This window comes from Glycine max, chromosome 3, assembly GCF_000004515.6.
Source record: "Glycine max cultivar Williams 82 chromosome 3, Glycine_max_v4.0, whole genome shotgun sequence".
NCBI lineage: Eukaryota > Viridiplantae > Streptophyta > Magnoliopsida > Fabales > Fabaceae > Glycine > Glycine max.
The window spans coordinates 12,459,456-12,486,732 of record NC_016090.4 but is presented as its reverse complement, the minus strand read 5'-3'; the positions used below and the strand labels follow the sequence as shown (position 1 = coordinate 12,486,732).

At 41.5% G+C, this 27,277-nt stretch overlaps 1 protein-coding gene and 1 non-coding gene across 2 annotated transcripts in view; both read left to right on the top strand.

Annotated features, from left to right (window-relative positions):
• LOC121174554 (bifunctional protein FolD 1, mitochondrial-like) overlaps positions 1–25,049 on the top strand; it is a 65,452-nt gene extending 40,403 nt beyond the window's left edge. The window contains exon 3 of the mRNA XM_041013909.1: positions 24,816–25,049. Coding sequence (XP_040869843.1) covers positions 24,816–25,049 — 234 coding nt within the window. The remainder of the gene's footprint in view (positions 1–24,815) is intronic.
• On the top strand, positions 18,472–18,578 carry LOC113001342 (small nucleolar RNA R71). Its single transcript, XR_003266659.1, has one exon. It is a non-coding gene; the product is annotated as a small nucleolar RNA R71 (small nucleolar RNA).
• Positions 25,050–27,277: the final 2,228 nt, after the last annotated feature.

Here is a 27,277-nt window from a genome sequence, read left to right as displayed (position 1 = left end):
CTCCTCGTGACATTAGTATAAGAAGCCGCTTCGACCCATTTGGTGAAGTAATCTATCGCCACAAGAATGAAGCGGTGACCATTCGACGCTTTGGGTTCGATGGCCCCAATGACATCTATTCCCCACATGGAAAAAGGCCAAGGAGCGGACATAACATTTAGAGGATGTGGCGGAACATTGACATTGTCCGCGTATGCCTGACATTTATGACACTTCCTTACATGAGCGCAGCAATCACTTTCCATAGTGAGCCAGTAATAACCGGCCCTAAGGATTTTTCTGGCCATAGCATGCCCATTGGCATGTGTCCCAAAGGAACCCTCGTGGATCTCCTCAATCATGAAGTTCGCCTCTTTGGCATCTACGCATCGTAGGAGGGTCATGTCGTGGTTCCGTTTGTACAGGATGGTACCACTTACAAAGAAACTAGTAGCCAATCTCCTCAACGTCCTTTTGTCATTGTCAGAAATCCTTGGTGGGTATTCTTTGTTCTCGACATATTGTTTGATGTCGAAATACCAGGTTTTCCCATCCCGCTCTTCCTCTATTGCATAACAATATGCCGGCCTGCCCTGAGATTTGAATTCGATGTACGGCAGATCCCCGTGTGGGGCAAGTTGAAACATGGATGCCAGGGTGGCTAATGCATCAGCCATTTGATTCTCTTCCCGAGGTATGTGGTGGAAAGAAATGTCGTCAAAGTACTTGGCTAACCTCAAGATGTGAGTTTGATAGGGTATCAACTTCGGATCCCTAGTTTCCCATTCTCCTTTCAACTGGCGTATCACCAAAGCTGAGTCTCCATACACCTTGAGTAGTTTTACATCAAAATCAATGGCCGCTTGAACCCCGAGGGCGCATGCTTCGTACTCGGCCATATTGTTGGTACAATCAAAACCTAGCCTAGCCGTGAAAGGAATACACTGATCATCCGGGGATACAAGGACTGCCCCTACTCCGTGGCCCAAAGCGTTAGATGCCCCATCGAAGCAAACAATCCATTTGTCTATGTCCTCGTGCGTCCGCTTCTCTTCAAACAGGGCCATGATATCTTCATCTGGGAACTCGGGGTGCATCGGCCGATAATCCTGGAGGGGTTGCTGGGCCAAATAATCCGCTAAGGCACTTCCCTTTATCGCCTTTTGGGTGACGTAAACGATATCGAATTCAGATAATAGTACTTGCCACCTAGCGATTCGTCCCGTGAGGGCCGGTTTCTCAAAGATGTATTTCACGGGATCCATTTTGGAAATAAGCCACGTGGTATGGCTGAGCATGTACTGCCTAAGCCGATGTGATGCCCATACCAGAGCACAACACGTCCTTTCCAGCATTGAGTAATTCATCTCACATGCGGTAAAGTTCTTGCTTAGATAGTAGATGGCTTGCTCCTTTTTCCCAGAATCATCGTGCTGACCCAACACGTACCCCATAGACTCGTCCAACACGGTCATGTACAGGAAAAAAGGTCTTCCTGTTACAGGTGGCATGAGCATCGGGGGGTTTGCGAGACTCTGTTTGATCTTCTCGAAGGCCTCTTGGCAGTCACTGTTCCACAGGACCGCCTGGTTCTTACGTAATAGCTTGAAAATGGGCTCACAGGTAGGGGTGAGTTGCGAGATAAATCTCGCGATATAATTCAACCTGCCTAAGAACCCCCAAACCTGCTTCTCCGTGCGTGGTTCCGGCATTTCAAGGATGGCCTTCACTTTCTTAGGATCTATCTCTATCCCTTTCTGACTTACGATAAATCCTAGCAACTTCCCCGACTTTACCCCGAAGGTGCATTTGGTTGGGTTTAGTTTTAGTTGGTATTTCCGCAACCTTCCAAACAGCTTACGCAGATTGACAAGGTGTTCGTCCTCAGTTCGAGACTTGGCAATCATGTCATCTACGTAGACCTCTATTTCCTTATGCATCATATCATGGAACAACGCCACCATGGCACGCTGATAGGTTGCCCCAGCATTTTTCAGCCCGAAGGCCATCACTTTATAGCAGAACGTCCCCCATAGGGTGACGAAAGTGGTCTTCTCTACATCTTCAGGTGCCATCTTTATTTGATTATACCCCGAGAAACCATCCATAAAAGAGAAAAGGGCGAACTTGGCTGTATTATCTACCAATATATCAATGTGTGGCAGGGGAAAATTGTCTTTAGGATTGGCTCAGTTCAAGTCCCGGTAGTCTACACACATTCGAACCTTGCCGTCCTTTTTCGGGACTGGGACAATGTTGGCCACCCACTCTGGGTACCGAGCTACAGCTAAGAACCATGTATCAAATTGCTTCCTTACTTCTTCTTTAATTTTTAAAGACATCTCGGGTCTCATTCTTCGTAACTTTTGCTTAACCGGGGAAGACCCAGGATTCAAAGGCAACTTATGCTGCACAATGTCGAAATTCAGACCGGGCATGTCTTGATATGACCACGCAAAGACATCTTGATACTCTTCAAGAAGGGTTATCAAGCCTTGGCGGATAGGCACGGTCATACCGGTTCCTACCTTTACTTCTTTCTTTTCCTCCGTGGTCCCCAAGTTTACCAATTTGGTTTCTTCTTGGTGAGTCTTCATTTCACATTCTTCCTGAGCGACCAACCTCTCCAACTCTGGTGAAAGGACGTCCTCTTCCTCTTCCTCGTTTATCGTTTAGCTTATATCTCGATCGAAATCGATTGTCAAACCCTCGTTGTTAGGATCCTCAAAGAATCGACCCTCATATCTATACCAAACAAGACAAAACATGCAAAATGATATGAGAAAAGGTGGAATTGCAAGAACAGATGAAATAAGATCTCTTTGTTTTATTTAATAAGGTAGGTTTCACAAAACAAAAGAGAAAGGAAATCTATAGGCTCTAATTACATTGAATCAGCAGTATAGACTTCCGACTGGCTTATCACGCGCCAGTTCCCCACTTGAGAATCGGGATGGCATGGTTGCACAAAACTTGGCGGGTCTTGAGGGAACTCCTCTTCTACTGCGGCCACCTCCTCCTCGGACACCGTTCCGGCACTGGTGAAACACTGGCTAATACGGTCGGGCCATACCCTATCCGCCCGAAGTCTTGATGGCACATTCCTCCTCCTCGGCATCCCAGATTCATACCCTAATCCATATTTGTATGGATTTCCCTTGATATCAACCACGTCGGCATTTCCGAGGCCATCCTTGCCTAGACCCATTTCGGGCTCAAATCCGTTCCTGAGCATAACACGCGCCACCATTATGGCCACGTTGGAGAGAGAAGGTAGCAATGAACTTGGTTCCACAGAGGCGCAGCTCACCACCTCGAAGGATTGGAAAGCTGTTTCCAATGATTCTTTCGCCGCTTCTACGTATGGGGCGGAGGAGGGGCAGCTCACTAACATATCCTCTTCACCTGACACTATCACTAAAAGTCCACCCACTGCGAACTTCAATTTCTGGTGAAGCGTTGAAGGGACCACTCCCAGGGCATGAATCCAAGGTCTTCCCAAGAGGCAGCTATAGGCGGGATTTATATCCATTACTTGAAACACCACATTGCAAGTGTGGGGGCCTATCTGAATGGGAATGTCGATTTCCCCCATCACTTCCCGCCGAGTACCATCAAAGGCTCGCACCACCATCGAGCTCGGTTTTAAACGTGACGCACTAAAAGGAAGCTTTTCCAAAGTGGTCTTTGTCATTACATTTAAACTCGTTCCATTGTCGATAAGCACCTTTGCGACAACATTGTCCATACACTTTACCGACACATGAAGAGCCTTGTTGTGTCCTCTCCCCTCTACGGGAATCTCTTCTTCCGCAAACGCGATATAATTGTTGGTGGTTATATGATTAACGATGCCTTCAAAACCCTCCACTGAGATATTGTGGGCTACATGGGCATCATTGAGGACTTTTATCAACAGCGTACGATGAGGCTCGGAGTTTATGAGCAGTTCAAGCAACGAGATCCTTGCTGGAGTTTTATTCAGTTTCTCGACTACCTTAAACTCGCTTTGTTGGATGAGGCGAAGGAACTCATGGGCCTCTTCCAAAGTCACCGTCTTTCCTTGAAGACCTTCTTTCTTTTCAGCCCCTCTTACCACTGGAGGATCTACTTCTTTCGAGGGGGTGGCTACGTCTGTGGGCTCTTGGACCATGGGCACTTTTCCCTTGGAGGGCAACTCCACTGGGTGAGGGGTAGCGAACACCCGACCACTGCGGGTTATGCCACTGAGGCCGGTGATGTTGGTCACCTTAGCTGACAGGGAGTCAACTTCGGTTGCAACTCTTTCGCTGAACGCGGGAGGGGTATACTTCCACGGAACGGCCTTATTACTTTGATATGCAAATGGCGTTGGCTTGGGCGCTGTCCGGGGGTATATGGGTGTGGAGCTGGTCCCTTTCCTAGTAAAACATATGACTAGGGCCTTGGGGGTTAGAGGAACCTTCTTCTCTTCCGACTGCATGCAAATTTGTGGTTCTTCCCTCCCTCCTATGGACACTTCAAGCTGCCCGCAATCCATGAGCCGCTGAAGCAATTCTTCTACCACGGGACAGGTTTCCATGTCGTGCGACTCCCCGAGATGAAACAAACATTCGTCCCTTGCGCCTCCGCCACGGGAGACCATACATGCCACTTGCAGCGATTGGTAGATAAAACGTCTGGAAGTAGCCACCTCTCCTAATCTCCTTGCCCGCGATGGCCCACCGTCTTGGATGGCGTTTACGCTAGCCTTTCCATGACTAGCTAGCGGGTTAGTTTTAACATTTGGGCCTTCCTCTTGAAACGATAGCCAGCCGGCACTGATTAGGTGCTGCACTTTATACTTGAACGGGCGGTAGGAGTCAATGTTGTGTCCGGGAGCTCCACTATGGTACTCACATTTGGCACCCGGGTCATACCACTTGGGGTAGGGTCGCTGGAAGATCCTCCCGGGTATGGCTACCACCAAATGATTCTCCAATAATGAAGGCCATAATTCGGAGTATGCCATGGGAATAGGAGAGAAGTTATCTTTCGGGAGTGGGCTCTGTGCATTATTATAGCTCGTGTCGGGGGCCATATTGTTGACTGGTCGTGGCGTGGCTGGAGCTGTGCATTGGGCCGGCGTTCTCTCTGCCGCGGGCGGTCCTTTTACTTGAGTCGGGAGGGAACTCCCGGCTCGGATTGAAAAATTTGGGGGATTAGGCTGGTATGAGCTTTGGATATTTTGGGGTGCTTTCATCCACGTCGGGGCGGTGGTGACCGCGTGGGCGTCTCCTTCCTTTTTCCTCGCGCCCACTACTGGGGCTCTTCTGTTGTTGTTGGGGGCTACATTGGAAGCATATTCGAACTTGCCTTTTCATAGTCCGGATTCAATCCTTTCTCCGGCGAAGATGAGATCCGCAAAGTTAGTTGGCATGTAACCTATCAACTTTTCACAGTAGAACGTGGGTAACGTATCTACCATAATTGTGATCATCTCCCTCTCCGTCATGGGCAGTACGACTTGGGCTGCGAGATCTCTCCATCTTTGGGCATATTCCTTAATGGACTCATGCTCTCGCTTAGTCATACTCTGAAGCTGGTTCCGATCGGGAGCCATATCCGTATTGTACTGGTAATGCCTAATGAAGGCAGTTGTCAAGTCCTTCCATGATCAGATCTGGGAAGCTTCCAGATTGGTATACCATGCTATAGCTACTCCGGCCAAGCTGTCTTGAAAGAAATGGACCAACAACTTTTCGTCCGCAGAATACGCCCCCATCTTTCGGCAATACATCCGGAGATGCCCTTTTGGACATGTCATCCCTTTGTACTTATCAAAGTCTGGTACTTTGAACTTGGGAGGGATGACGATGTCACGAGACATAAATCCGCTAAATCCGAGAATGGGTAATTGCTGAGGCCCTCGACTGCTCTTAACCTTTCTTCAAGCGCCTCAATCTCTCCCTTATCTTCTGCGAAGGGAACAGATTCTTTTACGGGTGTGGGTGAAGCCGGGACATGACGGACTATGTTTGGTTGGGGTAGTTCATGGGGGGGTGGATCTTTGAGGTGGAGCAGGGGGCCGAGATGGGTATCTCCTTCCTCATCGTCTTGCCCGGGATAGTCTTCATAAGGTGGGAGTTGCCCCTCAAAGGTAGGGGCTTGGCTTAAATCTTCCGGGGCAGCACGGGGAGCGAAGTCCGGAGGCAAGCCATAGGGGTAAGCTTGTGGGCTATACCTTCGACCAAACACTGCCGTGTTTCTGTCTCGGCCCAGATTTAAGGCGGGCTGCAGCACCGGCTTTGCTTCCCTAACTGTACTGGAGGCGGTTGTCGTGGCTTTATCCTTTATAGTTTTCTGGAGTTTTAACATGACCTCCGAGATGGAAGCCATTTGATCTTTTAAGGCCGATAGATCGGGCTTCATCTGTTCCTGCACGCCCTCTTCATTATCCATTTTTCTGGATCGAGTGTTATAGGGGTGCTTTTGTGCTTTCTTAGTTATGATGAAATTCCTAAAGAAATAAACAACGGTGAGTATGTCACCAAAACATGAATATGTAAATGAATGATCGGAGCACTTGGATCCACCCCAAGGTTTTTTAGATAACGTGATGAGTTCAGAACTTCTCATTTTATAAAAAGAACAAAGCTTTCATCTAGCCAAGATTATACAAAGGTGTTACAAGAGAACCTAACGGTTTCTAATTATATGGGCCATCAAATCTATCATGTGTTGACAGTAATTCATTAGCCCATGAATCTCCTCGGGAGCCGTACACACTTCGGCCATGGCTTTTGCTTTGGCTAATAGATGCAGGAGGTCTTGACTTCCATTCAAGGTCAAGGCGAACCTATCCATCCACATAGTCGCTTCTTGATGCAATGCATCAATCACCCTCCCTCTTGCTTCTTTTTCGGCGTACACTTGTGCAAAATCCTCCGCTAGCTTTTGTTCATGGGTCACAGACTGGTTCAACTCTTCCTTGTATTGCCCTATGATAGCTAGCATGCTTTGCTCCGTGGCTTCCAAGTGTTGAGCCAAACTCCTCTTGGACCTTGCGCACGCAGCTAACTCTTCTTTTAAGATCATGCCATGCACCCGTGACCGGTCTTTTTCCTCTCTTCGAAGTTTGAGCTCATTGTTGCTACCCCACAATGCTCCTCGGAATTTATTTCGGCCATGTTCCTCCTTGCGGGCCCGTTTGGTTTCTTGTTCAAGGGCTCTTGCAGTGGTCGCGTTTTCCTCTTGTAACTCGGTGCACTCTTTCCGGATGTGTGTAGCGGCTGATTTGAACTTCTCTTTGGCGAGTCTCGCCTTCCCTAGCTCTAATTTTAGAGCTTGGACTTCTTCATCTTCCTCCGGAGCTTCGAAGTTCTCCTCATTGATAACTTTCAATTTGGAGAGCCAATCTAACCCTCGCGTGTGAACTCTTAGCCATCCATGATAACCACCGAAGACGCCATTTCGGATGCCTCTAAGCTCCTTGTCTTTCCTCAACAGACTTCTCCACGCCTTGTGGACTCTTTGTATCACCTTGAGACTTTGCGCGCCTAGATCCCTCACAAGGAAAGGCGAGAGACTTTCTTCTGTTGGCGCTCCCCTCATGGGGTACCCTAGCTGTCTTATGGCGAGTGCAGGATTATAATTAATACAACCCCTAGTCCCTATCAATGGAACATTAGAGTAGTCCCCACACGAGAAAAGAACTCCTTCCTTGCCTTCCTTCCAACGAGGAAACCAATTGATTGCGTTGCCTCCTATCCCAGCCAAATGTTGGTCCCAATCGACTCTTCCTTTTTCGGCGCATGAGCGATAACTTTGAAGTGGACATGGGTGTCTTGTGTCTTGTTGGAATAGGTGTGAAACCAACCACACACAGAGAGCGGGTAAACAACAGACAATCCGTGCACTGTTTTTCTCACACCTCCGATCAAGGGTGTCAAACAAATCTGCCAAGATAGCCACCACTGGAGTCTCCTTGCTATGGTGATATGCGAGGAAAGCGTCAATGGCGGCTAAGTCCACCAAACTGTCAACATTCGGAAAGAGGACAACCCCAAAAATCAACAAAGCTAATATATCCGCAAACAGGTCCCACTTCTCTTGGCTCGCCATATCCCTTGCCTTGCCTTCCAAGTATTTCCGAGGCAGGCCCACTACGCCGTTCCGAGTTTGCTTCATGCGATCCATCTCTTTTGCCGAATCTCCAACCACAGCTGCAATCTTGCTCAAGGAGGGAAGAAAGCCGGAGAAAAGATACGGTTTTCTCCCCCCAAGAGGGCATCCTAATATTTCCTCAAACTCTTCAATAGTCGGTACCATTTGGAAGTCCCCAAACGTGAAACACCTCAACGGCTGGTCATAGTATTGGGCAAGGGATACGACAGCTTCCGTAAATACCTCCGCTGCGGTCAAATCTAGAATCTTCCTGTACACTTTGCGGAAGGCTTGCCTTTGGAGAGGTCCCATCAATCGTCCCAATTCCTTGAGGCTGGTGACATCTAGACTTTTAACCTTGACTTGATAAAACCTTTTGCCATTTTGATTTGTCCCCATCATTTACCTAAAAAAGGGGTGGATCAAGACTCCGACATGAATGATGCAATGCGTATGCATGAAACGGAAAGAAAACAACACAAATGGGTAATTCACACATACGAGACCGCAGAGATCCAATGTTAATGCTACGTTTAGGGCATGATGGCGCCTCAACATAGTATTAAAAAGGTTACGCATTACTCTGAAGAAACCAAACATCACTAGCAAAACTATAAACTAGTGCTATTTATCAAAAGATGCATGAGAACAAATGGCACGGAGCGTGTTTGCTCTTTGCCCCTATTTTGGGAACCTATAGGACAATATCTAGGGGTCTCTAATAACTACTCCCCAACAATTCATAACTCACACGGCTGTTTTCTAGAGGTATCATCACTCAAGATAATAATATTGTGGCGGTATGGAATACCAGCGAAAACACAGTATAAAGAGAGAAAGCTCTAGACGAGGTTTCACTATTATCAAGCAAGTCGGAGACCTAGCATGATGATAGATTCACCTCCACTCCTTAAATTCCCATGAACCCGGGTATAGGGCCCCCTTTTTTACTCAAACTCGTGGGTGCTTAGAATGCAGTGTAAAGAATGCGAAATAGACAACAGTTATTTACATTTTACACATTTCAACAAATGCACACACGAAGTTTCACAAATCCACAATTCCTTAAAATAGGCCTAACTCACAGAAGAGCCCCAGTGGAGTCGCCAACTGCGCAACATGCCCTTTTGCGGGCGAGCGAGGCGAGGCTCACGGGTGCGCTTTCCAAAGGAGGAAAAGATGCGCGGAGTCACCACCAACGTTTATTTGTGGACAACGTCGGGAAAACCGAAGGAAACCGGTCAAAATGAAAATTCTAAGTTCGGGAGTTGTATTTACGTTTGAGGAAGGTATTAGCACCTCTCACGTTTGTCTCAAAGGACAACAGCCTATTTTTTAGAATTGTGGAAATTGTATTGCCTTAACATTTATTTCTTTTTATTTTTTGAGGTCGACAAAAGCAGGGCTTTTGCTCCTACGTACCCTCCTTTGGAGAGGAAATCAGACCTACGTAGTTCTTTCTTAAGAGTGAATCAAGCGATTCTTTTTACTTGAATTTGTGATCATTTTTAAGGCGTTGGACCTTAAAAATGATCCTTTTTACTTGGTAAGAAACTCAAATGATAAACTTTCAAACCCTATTTTTTGTGGACGAGCTTGACTAGGCGAGTTGATTTTAGCCTTAGTTTCACTTTAGTTATTAGTCAATCCAATTAAGAATGAGAAATCCCAAAGAGAAAACGTTCGATTGATTTTTTTCGCTTCATTTTACTAAAAGATATTTTTTATTATTATATTATTATTTTACCTCTTTTTTGATTTCCAACGTGGTTACGGCACGACCGAACGGTCGGAATTCATTTTAACCAAAATTAACGGATGATACAATTCAAATGATCGGTGAAAATTTATTTTATTTTTTGATTAGGCGAGAAATGACTTAAATAAATGACTGAAGCACATCAAAAGGGGGTATAGAAAGTGAATGAAAATGAGAATAAAAATACATGAAACAAAATGTGGACCACCACGGGTACATAGAATGAATTGAAAAGCTCGATTTGGGGTACTTACCAGCTGAAGACTGAAGAAAACGAAGAACGAACGATGAATGTCGAAGAACGGTCGAAAATCTTCGCGTAATTACTCACGGAAACGTTACGAAAGCGCCTCGGCTTGGATTTTCTTCACGGAAACAATTTTCCTCAGCAATTTCGAGAGAATAAGAAGTGCCAAGAAGGCTGAACCCCTTCCCTCTTCACTCCTCCCCCTATCTATAGCAAAATAGGGGAGGAGCTTGCCACCCAGCTCGCCCAGGCGAGCAAGGTTGCTTCCTCCAGAAGCAACAGCCTTCTGGAGGAAGAATCTGGAAGGCCCAAGTGGGCCTGATTGCTATTCGTACCCCCCTTTTTACTAAATGCACCCCCCTTTACCTTTTTTGGTAATTCTTTTTCCGTAACGTTACGAAACTTTACGAATTTCGTAACGATACTTATTTTCCTTCCGCAAGGTTACGAATCCTTACGGATTATGTATTTACTCTTTTTTAGCTTTCGAAGAAGTTACGAAAACTCACGGATTGCGAAATTTCCCTTCTTAGACAACTCCACATTTTCTCCTTTGTAAAAAGACACTTGTTAGCATTGCCACATCTCTTAGGCTTGAGTTTATTCCTCAAGTAAAGGAGTTGTTGGATGAGGGTTTGGTTCGCAAGAGATTAAATCCTTGTGCTTTGTTGGTACCCAAAATAGGTATTATTAGGCACCAAATCCCTAAAATAGGTGGTGTGATGAATGCTTTGGGTGGTGCAACACTCTTTTGTAAAATCACTCGTGCACCCAACATCTTCATGATTTGTGTACATAGGGACTCATTAGGTAGGTTTGTTCTTATTTTTAGTTTCAATACAAACTTAGGCACTCATATGGGACACCTTAGGTTTGTCATACTTTTTGGTAGGAATAATCAACATGAAAATACAGAAAAAGGTATGTTCTATTGCTTTACTTTACTTAATTTTTTAAATTGTGATCAAGGGGTTCCTATGAACCCTAAGAGAATAAAGGTCATTCCTGAGTGGCCCGCTCCACCAAGTGTAAGAAAAATTTGGGGCTTCCAACACTTAACAAACTTTTACAAAAGGTTTGCCCCATATTTTTCTATACTTGTAGCACCACTCATTGAGTTGGTGAGGAACCATGTTCCTTCATGGGAAGATGCCCAGGAAATGAGTTTTCAGACCTTACCTTACTTCAACATACGAAACACCACTAATACATATGTTTTTGTTATTTTTACAGGTGTGATCGAGGCCGTACCCGAATCAAATAAACATGAAAATGAAGTAACTAGGAAGTGATCCTAGGTCGTTTCCCAACGAGCAATGATAAACCAATTGTTCATAATATACTTACAATAACAGTAACGATTGGGGGGGGGTTGTTTGTTTTGTGATTTAAGGAGCAGAACAAGTAAACTGGAATATGAAACTAATAATATTAAAAATGGGTTGTTTCCTCTGATTCAGAAGCCATTCTCTTATCCTGGGTTATGGAGAATTCGTCCCTAACAGTTAACCACTTAATCCAACCCTATTTCAATTTACTAAGTGAAAATCAACCTAGGGTTGTCAATACGTGATTAGGCACCACATACACCAGTTAGCCCTTCGTCCATTAAGCATGAACGCAAGTTAGGCTCAGAGGCAATTAATCGAACACGAAGCGTGCACTGATTAATGTTCACGAAATTGGGTTAACTGGTGAAGGGAAAACTGCCAGGGAACCATATTATAAACGAAACCTCAAAGAGAGTTGGGCTTCTTCCTCAGAAGGAAACAACACCAGAATAATTAGCCTTCCATAGATTCAAACAGAAAACGTAAATGAAACATGAAGCAAAAACGTAAATAAACAGAAACGTAAATGAAAGTAGAAGAAGAAACAAGAACGAAATTGTAATTAGAAGCAGGAAATCGAAAATTGCATTAAGAACGAAACAGTAGCATTAGAACAGAAAAACTTCAAAACCATAAACCCTAAGCTCTGAATAATAGTCTAACAGAATGCCCTGCACGAATTCCAAGGCTGCTATTTAAAAAGAGTCACTCAAAGTCACTGGGCCCTCTTACAATACTCTGGCCCAAAACGAAATAAACACTGAACCACATAAAATAAAATTGCGAAATTTCCTAATTAGAAATTAACTAAGGTAAGCGCTGCTTTATTTGCCCTCTTCAAGTCCACAACCAAGATTCGAATTAAGCCCAATGTTTCATTAATTCCTGAAATTAGATTAAAAACATCAAATTAGCTAAATGAGCCCAAATAATAAAACTGCCTAATTAATTGAAAATTAAGACCAATCAGTAATTAAAATGGTGCAAAAAGGGTTTAGAAAATAGCAGAAAATGATGGCACATCAAAACCCCCCATACTTAGCCTTTTGCACTCCTGGGCAAAATGAAACAAAGAACAAAATCCAAGGATATCAAAGAGAGACAAATGAAAACATTCAGATATTTATCAATGAACATCAAGGAATGAAAGGAATGGGTAACATCTAACATAAGGAGATCCGAAAAGTCAAGACATTCATGAAAATCATCCAAGCAACCCAATCATGGCAAAATAGTTAATCAGCTCAAGAATGAAAAGTGATAAAGCCTCACAAGATATACACTCTATCTCTCAAGTGTTTAGGCTACTATTTACCCTCAAAGCACCCATGAAAACAAACACCACATAAACTTGGCAAGATTCTAAAATTGACAATCAACCCATAAACACAAGCACATGAGGATCAAAAGGTCTTTTAAGGTTGTAATGGGGCCAAGGACAAGGTATGGGAAAATATGGAATAGGTGGCTGAATCCCAAAGGAATAGAGGAGCAATGGGGAATAAGTGCATAATAAGAAAACATAAGAAAATAAAAAGAAGTAAAGTTAAAATTTAAACATAAAGAGTAGAACCAAGAGTCTCATCATTCTTTTGTCATTTAAGATCTTATTCACTCAACTTTACTGCTTTTCTTTTTCTTTTTCGATTTTTTTTAATATATATATATATTTTTTTTTTACTCTGTAGCCTTTGAGAAACAACATCATATTCAGCATGTCCAACATTTAACCAATATGCAATGTACATCAAGTATGGCTCAAAATATATCATAAAGCATGGCCAACAAAACATGTTATCCAATGAAACAAAAACCCCCACACTTATTCCCAAAACAATTCCAAAGCTCCAAAATTCCTTAAGGATATGGTGATATCATGGTTTTTCACTTAAGGCTTGTAGTGAACTTCAAAACAAGGAAAGGGAAACAAGGCTCAAAAGGGCTATCAAAGGAATTAAGTCAAGGTAAGTCTATTTGGATAAAAGCTTATAAGAACAAAATTGCCTCAATCATATCCAAATATGCATGTGAATTAGGAAGCATAAACAAGAATCAAGCCAAGGCTATTGTGCAAGCAATCAATGAGGCAAAACACACCAAATGATTATGATGATGGATGGGTCAAATTCTCACAATGGTAAACTCATCACTTTCAAATTGAGCTTTCAAAACTATCATGACATGTAGAGGAGAATCAAAGATTTCAAGTCACAAAATGTCAAAAACTTTTATTTTCAAAACAATTACCCATTTCTTGAACATATCCTATGATTCAAAGAAAAACATGCAAAGTCGTACATGCGCACAGAATTGACCCAAAATATTAAACTAAAAATCCGACGAAACTAACAACATTAACAAATTAACACAACTAACAAATTAACAAAACCAACAAAACTAACAAAAACCAAAGAACACTCCCCCCCATACTTAAACAACACATTGTCCTCAATGTAGCACAATCAAGAGATTAAAAACAATTAAATCATCAAATAGAATCGGACAAGTGTAATAAAAGCAAGGAAGGAGATAGGAAGAGAAGAACTCCCTAAGTCATGGTGGAGGAAGAGTAGGGTGGAGTAAGGAAGTCTCTTCCACCACTACGTCCACTAAAGAAGGGTTCGTGAGGAATGGCTTAAGTCGATGGCCGTTGACCTTGAAGCTCTTGTTTGTCGAGTCACTTTTGATCTCAACTGTACCATAAGGAAAAACATTAGTAACAACAAAAGGACCAATCCACTTAGACCTCAACTTACCACTCATGAGTCCAAGCCTAGAATTATACAATAGCACTTTTTGCCCCACCATGAAGTCCTTCTTAACTATCATGCTATCACGGAACTTCTTGGTCTTTTCTTTGTAGAACTTGGCATTCTCGTAGGCTTCTAGGCGGATTTCATCTAACTCACTCAGTTGCAACTTTCTTTCCTCACCAGTTTGATCCATGGAGAAGTTGCAAGTCTTCACTGCCCAGTATGCTTTGTGCTCAATTTCCACTGGAAGATGACATGCCTTTCCAAAGACAACCCGATAAGGAGACATTCCTATGGGTGCTTTGTAGGCAGTCCGATGTGCCCAGAGAGCATCATCAAGCCTGGTACTCCAATCTTTCCTGCTTGGCTGCACAATCTTCTCTAAAATTCTCTTAATCTCCCTGTTAGAAATTTCTGCCTGTCCATTGGTCTGGGGGTGGTATGGTGTGGATACCCTGTGTACCACCCCGTACTTTTTAAGCAGGGCATGCATTGTTCTGTTGCAAAAATGGGTTCCTTGATCACTAACAATTGCTTTAGGTACTCCAAACCTGCAAAACAGATTAGACCTGACAAAATCTGCAACAACTTTAGCATCATTAGTTCTAGTGGGCTTGGCTTCCACCCATTTTGAAACATAGTCAACTGCAAGGAGAATGTAAACATAACCAAAAGAGACAGGAAAAGGGCCCATGAAATCTATACCCCAAACATCAAACACCTCACAGAATAGCATAGGTTGTTGAGGCATTTGTTGTCGCCATATAAGTGTATTTCCTGCTCTTTGACACTGCTCACAAGTGCTGCAGATCTTCCACGCATCCTTAAAAATGGTAGGCCAATAAAAACCACAACCAAGCACTTTGCGAGTTGTCCTTTGAACACCCAGATGACCTCCCGGTGCGGAAAAATGACAGAACTGCAGGACTGAGTCAGTCTCATGATCTGGAATGCATCGTCTAATGACCTGATCACTGCACAATTTCCACAAGTAGGGGTCATCCCAAATAAAATGCTTAGCATCACTTTTAATTTTATCTTTTTGGGCTTTAGATGCTAAGGGAGGAAAAACAGAAGCAACTAAATAATTGACAATGTTAGCAAACCAGGGAGTAGAAAGAGAGTCAGAAATACTATACAGTATATACAAATGATCATCCAGGAAATCATCCCGAATGGGTGAATTCGCATCCGATACACGTTCGATCCGACTCAAATGATCAGCAACTAAATTTTGTGCTCCGCTCCTATCACGGATCTCCAAGTCAAACTCTTGAAGCCAGAGCATCCATCGGATCAACCTAGGCTTAGAATCAGCCTTCTTCAACAAGTACTTTAGAGTTGCATGGTCAGTATAAACAATAATGCGGGTACCAAGCAAATAAGATCGAAATTTTTCAAGAGCAAAAACTATGGCTAGAAGCTCCTTCTCAGTAGTAGTATAATTCGCTTGGGCAGCATCTAAAGTCCTAGAAGCATAGTATATCACCCTGGGCAATTTATCAATTTTCTGAGCAAGGACAGCCCCCAATGCATAATTTGATGCATCACACATAAGCTCAAAAGGGGCTGTCCAATCGGGTGCCTGGATGATGGGGGTGGTAGTCAGCGCTCTTTTGAGGAAATCAAAAGCCTCTTTGCATTTGTCATTAAAGTCAAACTCCACCTCCTTTTGCAACAAGTTGGACAGTGGAAGGGCTACTTTGCTAAAATCCCTTATAAAGCGCCTGTAGAATCCTGCATGACCAAGAAAAGATCGTACCTCTCGCACACAAGAGGGGTAAGGCAATTGTGAAATAACAGAAATTTTTGCAGGATCTACTTCAATACCCTTATTGGAAATAATGTGGCCTAAAACTATACCTTGCTCAACCATAAAATGACATTTTTCAAAATTTAGAACAAGGTTAGTTTCAATGCATCTATTCAAAACTTTTTCCAAACTATCCAAACAACCATCAAAAGAGGATCCATATACAGTGAAATCATCCATAAACACCTCTATGCAATTTTCTAAGAAATCACTGAAAATACTAATCATGCACCGCTGGAAGGTACCAGGGGCATTGCACAGGCCGAAAGGCATCCTCCTATAGGCAAAAGTGCCAAAGGGGCAGGTGAATGTGGTCTTTTCCTGATCCTCAGGAGCAATAGTAATTTGCATATAACCAGAAAAACCATCAAGGAAACAGTAGTAAGATTTACCTGCCAGGCATTCAAGCATTTGGTCAATGAATGGCAGGGGAAAATGGTGTGGTCGGCTGGATAGTGGTAGAAGGAGATGGTTTCTCAGCCTGTACCTCATAAAGAAAGTCAGAGGTATGTGTACTTCCTGAAACATGGTTAGTCCTATCTGACTCTATAAAATCAATCTCGAGAGGTAAAACACCACCACCAGACATGCAATCAATATCACTCTCAGATTCACTCTCAGCATCAAATTCAGACATATGATCAAGTACAATTTCAAACTCAATGCATGAAGAGTGAGAGGCATGCAGATTAGAGTAAAGATCAGTCATGTATTCATCAACAACATGGTCAATTATTTCAGCACGAAATACAAAAAGATCTTCAGATGGGTATTTCATAGCATCCAGAATGTTAAAATGAACAGTTATATCACCAAACTCCATGGATAGTGTGCCTGCATAAACATCTATCTTAGTTCTAGCAATTTTCATAAAGGGTCTACCTAGAATGATGGGAACTGATCCTTGAGAAAATCCATCTTCCATATTCAAAATATAAAAATCAACAGGGAAAATCAGTTCACCAACTCTAACTAAGACATTTTCTATGAAACCAACAGGATAGGCAACACTTCTATTAGCTAAATGAATTACCACATCAGTTGACTGCAAGGGACCTAGAGATAGAGAATTAAAAATAGACAGAGGCATAACACTAACAGAAGCTCCTAAATCTAGCATGGCATTCTCGAACTTACTATTCCCTATAATACAAGGTATGCTGAATGTACCTGGATCTTTACATTTTTCAGGAATTTGGGGAACAAATTTACCAATCAATGCGGAGACATTTCTGCCTATGCTAATTCATTCACTTCCTTTAAGCTTACGCTTATTAGTGCACAGCTCCTTCAAGAATTTAGCATATCTTGGAATTTGCTTAATTGCATCCAGCAGAGGTATATTTACCTCTACTTTTCTAAATGTTTCCAAGATCTCTTTCTCTGCCTCTTCCATTTTTTGTTGGAAACTGCTCTTGGAGGGAATGGAAGAGGGGGAATGTGCTGCTTCTGCAAATCAGAATTACCTGTGGAAGAAGATTCACCTGCACAGAAATTGTTAGGTAAATTTTTGTCATCACCTTTTTCTGGAGTAGAGTGAAGTTTGGCAGGTTCATTTGCAGATGAGGAAGGTGCTACGGGTTGAGGTCCTTGACACTGCTTTCCCGACCTCAATGAAATGGCACTGACATTTTTGGGATTTTGGATAGCTTGAGAAGGTAGCTTGTCAGAATTCTGGGACTGTTGCTGATTCAATTGTGTAGCTAATTGTCCCATCTGATTAGTCAAGCTCTGAATGGAAGCTCTGGTCTCTTGTTGAAACTGCATGTTCTGCATAGTCATTTGCCTCACAAGTTCTTCGAGGGAAGGTTGTGGAGGGGCCTCAACTGTTGGTTGTTTCTGGGGTTGTTGCTGTTGTTGGATTGGTGGAGGAATGTATGGTCTGCTTGGGCCAGCAGCATTTTGGAAGGAAGGAGCAGGCTGCTGTTGTTGTTGCTGAGGGCTGGACCATCTGAGATTAGGGTGATTCCTCCATCCAGGGTTGTATCTGTTGCTGGAAAGGTCATAATTGTTCTGTTGTGGTTGATTTTGCTGCCGAGGTTGAGGAGGTCTATTGTAAATATTTGCAGCATAAGCTTCGGGTTGCTCAATTGCTCCAGGTTGCTGCATGGAAGGGCAAAGGTCTGTATGGTGGTCAGCAGAGGAGCACAAACCACAGACCCTTGCAACAGGTACAGATTTCTGGTTCAAGGCCAGCTAGGTTACCAAGTTAACCAATGCATCCAGTTTGCCTTCAAGCTTCTTAGTTTCAGATGATGCAATTGAGTTTGTAGCTACCTCATGCACTCCTCTAATGACTATAGCATCATTTCTGGCGCTAAACTGCTGGGAGTTGGAAGCCATCTTCTCAATTAAATTTCTAGCTTCAACAGGAGTCATGTCTCCAAGGGCTCCACCACTGGTAGCATCTATCATACTTCTCTCCGAGTCCTTCATAAAAATATTGGAGAAGAAGCTGCTCCGAAATCTGATGGTGAGGGCAACTGGCACATAGTTTTTTAAATCTCTCCCAGTATTCATACAGGCTCTCTCCACTGAATTGTCTAATACCTGAGATATCCTTTCTGATGGTTGTGGTCCTGGAAGCAGGGAAAATTTTTTCTAAGAATACTCTCTTCATGTCATCCCAGCTCGTGATGGACCTTGGAGCAAGGTAATACAGCCAGTCCTTTGCCACTCCTTCTAAAGAATGAGGGAAAGCCTTCAGAAATATGTGGTCCTCTTGGACATCTGGGGTTTTCATGGTGGAGCAGATAATATGAAATTCCTTCAAATGTTTGTGTGGGTCTTCACCTGCAAGGCCATGAAACTTTGGAAGCAAATGAATCAGTCCAGTTTTAAGAACATATGGGACATCCTCATCAGGGTATTGGATGCACAAGCTTTCGTAGGTGAAATCAGGTGCAGCCATTTCCCTTAGAGTCCTCTCACGAGGTGGAGGTTGTGCCATATTCTCAGAATGTTCAAAATCAGAATGCTCAGAATCAGAATGCTCTAAATCAGGATGTTCAAAATCACCAATAACAGAATGCACAGATTCACCAGTAATGGAATGCTCAGGATGATCAAAAGGTATAAAATGATGCCTAACTAATCTATGAAATGTCCTATCTATCTCAGGATCAAAGGGTTGTAAGTCAGATGGATTGCCTCTAGTCATACACCACATTCAGCATGCACAACTAGTTGCCTTGTCATGTAAATAAAGGTGCAGGTTTGAACTACAGCTACCCTCAAATGATATCCAAATGACTTGAAATTTTGTGAGCAACCTTATAAAATGATGAGAAGATAGCACAAAAAATTTCAGGCAAAAATTCAAAGTCTAACTATGGAAGCTAAAAATGGTAGGTTAAGAAAAATAAGTGAATAAAACTTGAAAAATAAAAAAACTTTTGACAGAACCACTATTTTTGGACGATGGAGACCTCAGCCAGCCTATGGCGGGCTGTCACGGCATAGGAAATTTTTTTCTACCCCAAATACATATATAATAATTGCGATTCTGATAACTGGAGCAAAAGTTATGGCCGTTTGAAGTTTCGACAAACACAAAATTTGCTACTTTTTTGGAACTTTCAAATCTGACCAAACTAAAGGCTCTAGCTATTTTTCCCACAAAATATAGGTTAAAAGAAGTTACCACAAAAAAATTCAGCCAAAAATAACAACCCTAGCTACTAAAACAAAAAATCTCAAATAATTCAACATGGGTGGTCGCTATAATCCGTCTCTACTTGATTTCTACTACTACTCTGTTTTGCCGCAAGCAAAAGTGGTTGCTAAGTCCGTCGCAAAACACTATTCACAACAAAACACCCAAGACTGAAACAGGGAAAGCGCTTAATAGGAAAACTGAAACAGAAAACACACTAAACAAAATACCAGGACACTAAACAACACTAACACACATACTAACACAATACTAACAATTAAACTTAAAACACGAAAGAATTAAACACACAACACTAGCTAGTTATTATGAACCTTTGGACACTGCTCCCCGGTAACGGCACCAAATTTGATCGAGGTCATACCCGAATCAAATAAACATGAAAATGCAGTAACTAGGAAGTGATCCTAGGTCGTTTCCCAACGAGCAATGATAAACCAATTGTTCATAATATACTTACAGTAACAGTAACGATTAGGGGGGGGGTTTGTTTGTTGTGTGATTTAAGGAGCAGAACAAGTAAACTGGAATACGAAACTAATAATATTAAAAATGGGTTGTTTCCTTTGATTCAGAAGCAATTCTCTTATCCTGGGTTATGGAGAATTCGTCCCTAACAGTTAACCACTTAATCCAACCCTATTTCAATTTACTAAGCGAAAATCAACCTAGGGTTGTCAATACGTGATTAGGCACCACATACACCAGTTAGCCCTTCGTCCATTAAGCATGAACGCAAGTTAGGCTCAGAGGCAATTAATCGAACACGAAGCGTGCACTGATTAATGTTCACGAATTTGGGTTAACTGGTGAAGGGAAAACTTCCAGGGAACCACATTATAAACGAAACCACAAAGAGAGTTGGGCTTCTTCCTCAGAAGGAAACAACACCAGAATAATTAGCCTTCCATAGATTCAAACAGAAAACGTAAATGAAACATGAAGCAGAAACGTAAATAAACAAAAACGTAAATGAGACAGAAACGAAAATGAAAACAGAAACGTAAATGAAAGTAGAAGAAGAAACAAGAACGAAATTGTAATTAGAAGCAGGAAATCGAAAATTGCATTAAGAACGAAACAATAGCATTAGAACAGAAAAACTTCAAAACCATAAACCCTAAGCTCTGAGTAATAGTCTAACAGAATGCCCTGCACGAATCCCAAGGCTGCTATTTAAAAAGAGTCACTCAAAGTCACTGGGCCCTCTTACAATACTCTGGCCCAAAACGAAATAAACACTGAACCACATAAAATAAAATTGCAAAATTTCCTAATTAGAAATTTACTAAGGTAAGCGCTGCTTTATTTGCCCTCTTCAAGTCCACAACCAAAATTCGGATTAAGCCCAATGTTTCATTAATTCCTGAAATTAGATTAAAAACATCAAATTAGCTAAATGAGCCCAAATAATAAAACTGCCTAATTAATTGACAATTAAGACCAATCAGTAATTAAAATGGTGCAAAAGGGGTTTAGAAAATAGAAGAAAATGATGGCACATCAAAACCCCCGATACTTAGCCTTTTGCACTCCTGGGCAAAATGAAACAAAGAACAAAATCTTTGTAAATTTTGGGCCCATGGGCTAAGTGGAATTTCGGGCCTTAGGGTTCTTATGAGCCTTAGGGTAGATTTCGGGCCCATGGGCTAAGTACGAGCCCACTTATCTTTGTAAATATTAGATTAAGGTTTCATTATTTTTGGGCCTTGTATTTAGGGCTCCATAATGTAGGTAGGGTACCCTAGAAATATAGGATTTTTCAGCCCTTGTATTTTAGGGCACCTAGACTAGTTTTTGTATTAGGGATAGTTTTGTAATTTCACATGCACTAAGTGGATATTTGATGTGTGTGGTTGGAAATAAATTTAATTGAATTGGTAGAAGCCCAATCCAATTAAATTTTAGAGGGGGAGGTGAGCAATTGCTTACTACACCCCATTGCCACATCATATAGTCACACTTTGTGCATGTCCTTCATGCTTTTCATGCCTCATGACACCTAACCACACTTAGTGGAGAATCTTGGAATTGATCTTGGATTAGTGGGCTGAACCATAACTAAAATTCACTAATCATAATTAGTGAAATTTTGGCTCCAAAGTTTGGCTCCACAAATTCAAGTGAAATTTGAATTTCCCTCCAATTTTGTGTGACACTTAGGCTATAAATAGAGGTCATGTGTGTGCATTTTTTTCAACTTTGATCATTTGAATATCAAACTTCAGATTTCAAAGCTCATTTAGAGCACAAAATTTCTTGCTCTTCTCTCCCTCTCCCTTCATTCATCTCCTTCTTCCTCCAAGCTCTTATCCATGGCCTCCTATGGTGGTGAGCTTCTTCTAGACTCATCTTCTCCTTGAAGTGGCGTCTCCTCTCTCTCTTCCCTTTCCATTCCGCTGCCATTCATCTTCCAAGAAGCAAAGGAATCCATTGATGAAGAAGATCCTAGGCCTACAAGCTCCAATGGAGCTTGCATCAGTGTGTGTGTGTGTCTTTGTCTCTTTATGTTTGTATGTGTGTCTGTCTATGTGTGTGAGTGTGTTTGTGTATGTGTGTGTCTGTGACTCAGTGTGTGTGTCTGTGGCTCAGTGTGTTTGTGTGTTTGTCTGTCTCTTTATGTGTGTGTGACACTGTGAGTGTGTGTGTGTGTGTCTCATTGTAGGGTAGCAAAGGATCATTAAATTGTAAACATCATCAGCCACATGATGAGGGAAGCAGTATCAAATCAATGCTTTACAAGCTTTTTGGTGGGGAGCAATAAGGTGCCTGTGGATGTTCTTCAATACGCTGACGATACGATATTCTTTGGAGAAGCATCTATGGCAAATGTCAAAACTGTGAAGGTTACTCTCAGGAGTTTGAGCTGATTTCTGGATTGAGAATTAATTTTGCTAAGAGAAAATTTGGAGTTGTTGGTCAATCTGAGGAGTGGTGTCTTCATGCTGCAAACTACCTCAATTGTGCTTTGCTCCAAATTCCTTTATGCTATTTAGGTATTCCGATTGGTGTCAATCCCAAAAGAAAGGAAGGTGATATCCTATAATTAGGAAATTTGAGGATAGGCTGAAAAGCTGGAAGATGGGTAGGGGTGACCAAATCCTGTTCTGGGAAGATGCTTGGGCTGAGGATGGGATTCCCCTGAAAGACCAATTTCCAGAAAGGCAGAAATTGATGGTTTCTGGGTGGAAAATCCTAATTTGCTTAAGGCAGAAATTCTGCAGCATTAGCAGAGCAGATTCAAATTAATTGAAGTTATGTACAAGCACTGCAGCTTTTACAAAAATAAGCACTGCAGCTTATTTAAGGCAGAAATTCTGCAGCATCTGCAGTATGTGGGTGGAAAAATAAGCACCGCAGCTTTTAAAATTAAATTAATTGAACTTATGTACAAGCACAAGTTCAAATTAATAAGGTTTGACAGAAGGTTTTCTGTTTTTTAAAAAAATTTCACTACAGCTTTTAGAGAAGTTAAAATGGAAGCATCTTTATTAATTACAATTGAAGTATATAAGTTGGTTTTAACATATAGGAGATAAGGTTTAATTACAACAGGGAGTGGTTATTCAAAATAACTTTGATGAAGGTGGGGGATGGAGAGAAAATTAGATCCTAAGGGACTCAATTCCTCATTCATTGAAACCAGTATGCAACATTTTACATGAAACACCAGCATATAACATTTTAAAGCAAACACCACTATATAATATTTTAAATGAAACAGCAGTATATACATACTTGTTCCTATGTACGTACCTGGAGTTGCTATAACCCGAACGACCTTCAACAACAATGTCAATTAAAAGTAGTCTATGATAACATGAAAAAAACAAAAAACCAATGGTCATGGACATGGCTGACACATTTGGAGAAGGATTTTGGTATTCATTTCAACCAATGCTCATCCAATATCAGAGCAGGATTTAATCCTTTAAAAGAAATGGAAGCCATTACACCAAAGTCAATACTCATGAATGCTATAACATCCATCAAGAATCATAACAAAGCAGTAATTAAAATTAAATTCATCTTAGTTTTTCTATTTTATGATCACTCCCGATTCAAGACAAAATCAATTACTAATTATCATGTATTCTTTTCTAAAATGGCCTTGGGTTTGAAGATCAATTTTGCCAAAAGCCAAATTGGGGTTATGGGGGTTCAGGCCAGTTGGATTCAGGAAGTAGCCCAATTATTTATTTGTTTGTATGTTTGTTTGTTTTTTCTTGATACGTGGTTGAGGGTGTAAAGATTAGTATTTAGTACGTTTGGTAAAAGGAACGAAAAGGAAGACCTACACTATACTATACAACAATGTGAGACTGAGATTGAGAAATATCGGAATCTGCGGTTGGTGTCTGCCAATACTGTCACAAGAAAATTGTCTCCTTTGTGAGGCAAGGTTATTAATGCTATTATTGAATCTTTTTAAAAATGTTATCCACTAGTATATACACATAGGAGAAAAGGTTCAAGTTGAGGAACACACACATGTGGAGGACAGCCAAAGAGGTAGGTAAGGGGCTTTTAGAAGTTAGGACAGCCTCCCACGAGTACCTAAGCACATGACAAACTCGTGTTGCTGTGCTGGTTGTCACCACACACTACAAAAACAAAACAATCATGTAAATGCAAATCGTACGCCACAGACTCACTCTCTGCATAATGTAATGTATATATTTTCCTTTCATTTTTTCATCTTTGTTTGATTTTCTTCCCATCCCATGTGGTGTGCAGCAAGAGAGAACCCCTTAGGTTTCTCCTCCTTTTTGGGTTAGCTAAGAAGCTCATTATAGGATGTGGTGTGCAGCAAGACTAGAAGACTTTATAATCAGCCTCATGATCTTAGCTGAGTTGTTCATTCTCTTTAAAAACACAGAGGATCATTTTCTTTTGCACATTAAAAACAGTGCATCAAATTTTGGTTTAGAAGCAAAATGCAGTTAAAATGAGATGTTTTCACTAATTAAAAAAAAGAGGCTTCAAGTGTGGTAACGTAACTCAACTCATGTCATTATGTGCCATAGTTTAACATATATAACTGGTGGAGGATTTGGTCTAGAATTGCAAGTACAGTCAAAAAAGAGTGTTGTATAATTAAAACTAGTGAATAATCCTGTAATTTTGAAAACTAAGCTGGTTGATTGGGGTTCGAAGCCCTTTAGGGTGCTGGATTCGTGGCTCAATCAAAAAGGGTATCAAAGGATGGTGAAGGAGACTTGGTCTAAGGATCAGCAGGGTGGATGGGGGGGTATTGTTCTTAAAAACAAGCTGAGAAATCTTAAAAATGCCATCAAACAGTGGAGTAAAGTTAATGTTGATATTAATGTTAGTAAAATCCAGAGATTGAGGCAGCAGCTTAATGACTAGGAAATTACAGCTGCTGATAGACCTTTATCTCAAGATGAAGTCAAAGTCAAGAAATCTATTCAATAAGAGCTGTGGGAGGTTTCAAATGCTTATGAATCCATGCTGAGACAGAAATCTAGAGAGAAATGGATTAAGGAAGGTGATAGCAATACAGCTTATTTTCACAAAGTTTTAAATTGCAGAAGAAATTACAATGCTCTTCAGGGTCTCTTCATTGATGGTAATTGGGTCCAACAGCCTGACCGGGTCAAGGATGAAGTTCTTAATTTCTTTCTTCATAGATTTAATGAAGTCAAGATGTTCAGACCCACTCTTGATGGGGTATCCTTCCAGTCCATTGATCAGAATCAAAGAGAGGGACTCATTGCCCCTTTTTCTGACCAAGAGATTAAAGACGTTGTTTGGAGTTGTGGTGGAGATAAATGCCCGGGTCCCGATGGTTTTAATTTCAACTTTATTAAGGCTTTTTGGAAGAATCTGTCTAAGTTTAATGCCCGGGAATCAAGAATCTGTCTAAGTTTAATGCAGCTCTCATGGGAAGATGGATTTGGGATTTATAATGTAAACAAAATCAGTTTTGGCTCAGGGTTCTAAATTCCAAGTATGGAGGATGGCCAGCCTTGCAGAATGGCGGAGTTCATTGTGGGGATTGTCATTGGTGGAGGGACCTCAAGAAAATATATCAGCACAATGACTTCAAGATTATTCATCAAAACATGGCTTGGAAGGCAGATTGTGGGGATAAAATTCGATTTTGGAAAGACAACTGGCTGGGGGAGGACTGCAACTTGGAACAGAAATATCCTCAGCTCTTCATTATTAGTAAGTAGCAGAATGATCTCATTTCAAACATGGGTAGCTTCTACCAGAACAATTGGAGATGGGATTTGAAATGGAGGAGACACTTATTCGAGCATGAGGAGGGAGTAGCTGTGGCTTTCATGGAAGAGATCAGTTCTTATCCCATTGAGTGTCATCAGAAAGATAACTTACTATGGAAAGCTGATCCTACTGGGATGTACTCTACTAGATCAGCTTATAGACTTATGTTAAATCTAAAGGATAGGCTTATTTGGAAATTAAAAATCCCCCCAAAGGCTGCCATTTTCACTTGGAGGCTTATAAAGGATAGGCTCCCTACTAGAGCTAACCTTCATAGAAGAAATGTGGGGACTTGTGGAGGCCTTTGGTTAATCTGGGGTGTTTTTGTCTGTTGGTGGGGACTTGTGATGGGTTTATATGTGTTTTTTGGGAGGCTGGCAGCATAGCTGCTGTTGTAAAATTGCACTTAAGTACCTCTGGTAGTATTGCTCTTATTAATAATACTATATATTTTCTGCCTTCCAAAAAAACATTTGAGGGATTGGAGAATCTGCCACCTCCAGATACTCCTATTGTGTATGTTTCAAATCATCAGAGTTTTCTAGACATATATACTCTTCTTACTTTAGGAAGAAGCTTTAAGTTCATAAGCAAGACTGGGATATTCCTCTTTCCAATAATTGGGTGGGCGATGTTTCTTTTGGGCATCATTCCTTTGAAGCGCATGGACAACCGAAGTCAGCTGGTATTCCTTCACTATTATTATTATTACAATTAATTTTAACTAGTTCTTCTTAATAAGAAGTCAGTGTTTTGTGTGAAATTATTTTCCCCCTTTGGATTAAATGATACCAATAACCTTGAAGTCATGGTTTTGTTTTCTTCTTAACATATAGGACTGCCTTAAACGATGCATGGATCTTATCAAGAAAGGAGCCTCTGTTTTTTTTTTCCAGAGGGAACACACAGTAAAGATGGAAGACTAGGCACATTCAAGGTGAGTTTGTGTCAAAAATTTTGTAATCATTATCATCTTTATATATAATTATGATTTAAGCCAGCTGGTATTCCTTCACTATTATTATTATCATCTTTGTATTAGCAATGTTGTATTAGAAAGTAGTTCTGTATTATAAACTGAATGTATAATAGCTTTGGTAATAGCTTGAGTAATTAGGAAGTGTGTAGTTAGTTACCGCATATGGAGTGAGAATGCTCTTTGTAGGACACTTTTGTCTCTAGGACTGCGAGTGTATTTTTGTATTGTGTGTGATTTGTGTGTTCAATATTATATTTTATTCATTTATCAATTGGTGTTCTATCATTTTGGTCCGACCTGCTGAATCGAAAAGAGGAGGTTCTGTGGCCAGTGAATTCATCATTTCGGCTCAACTAAGGTGATCAAG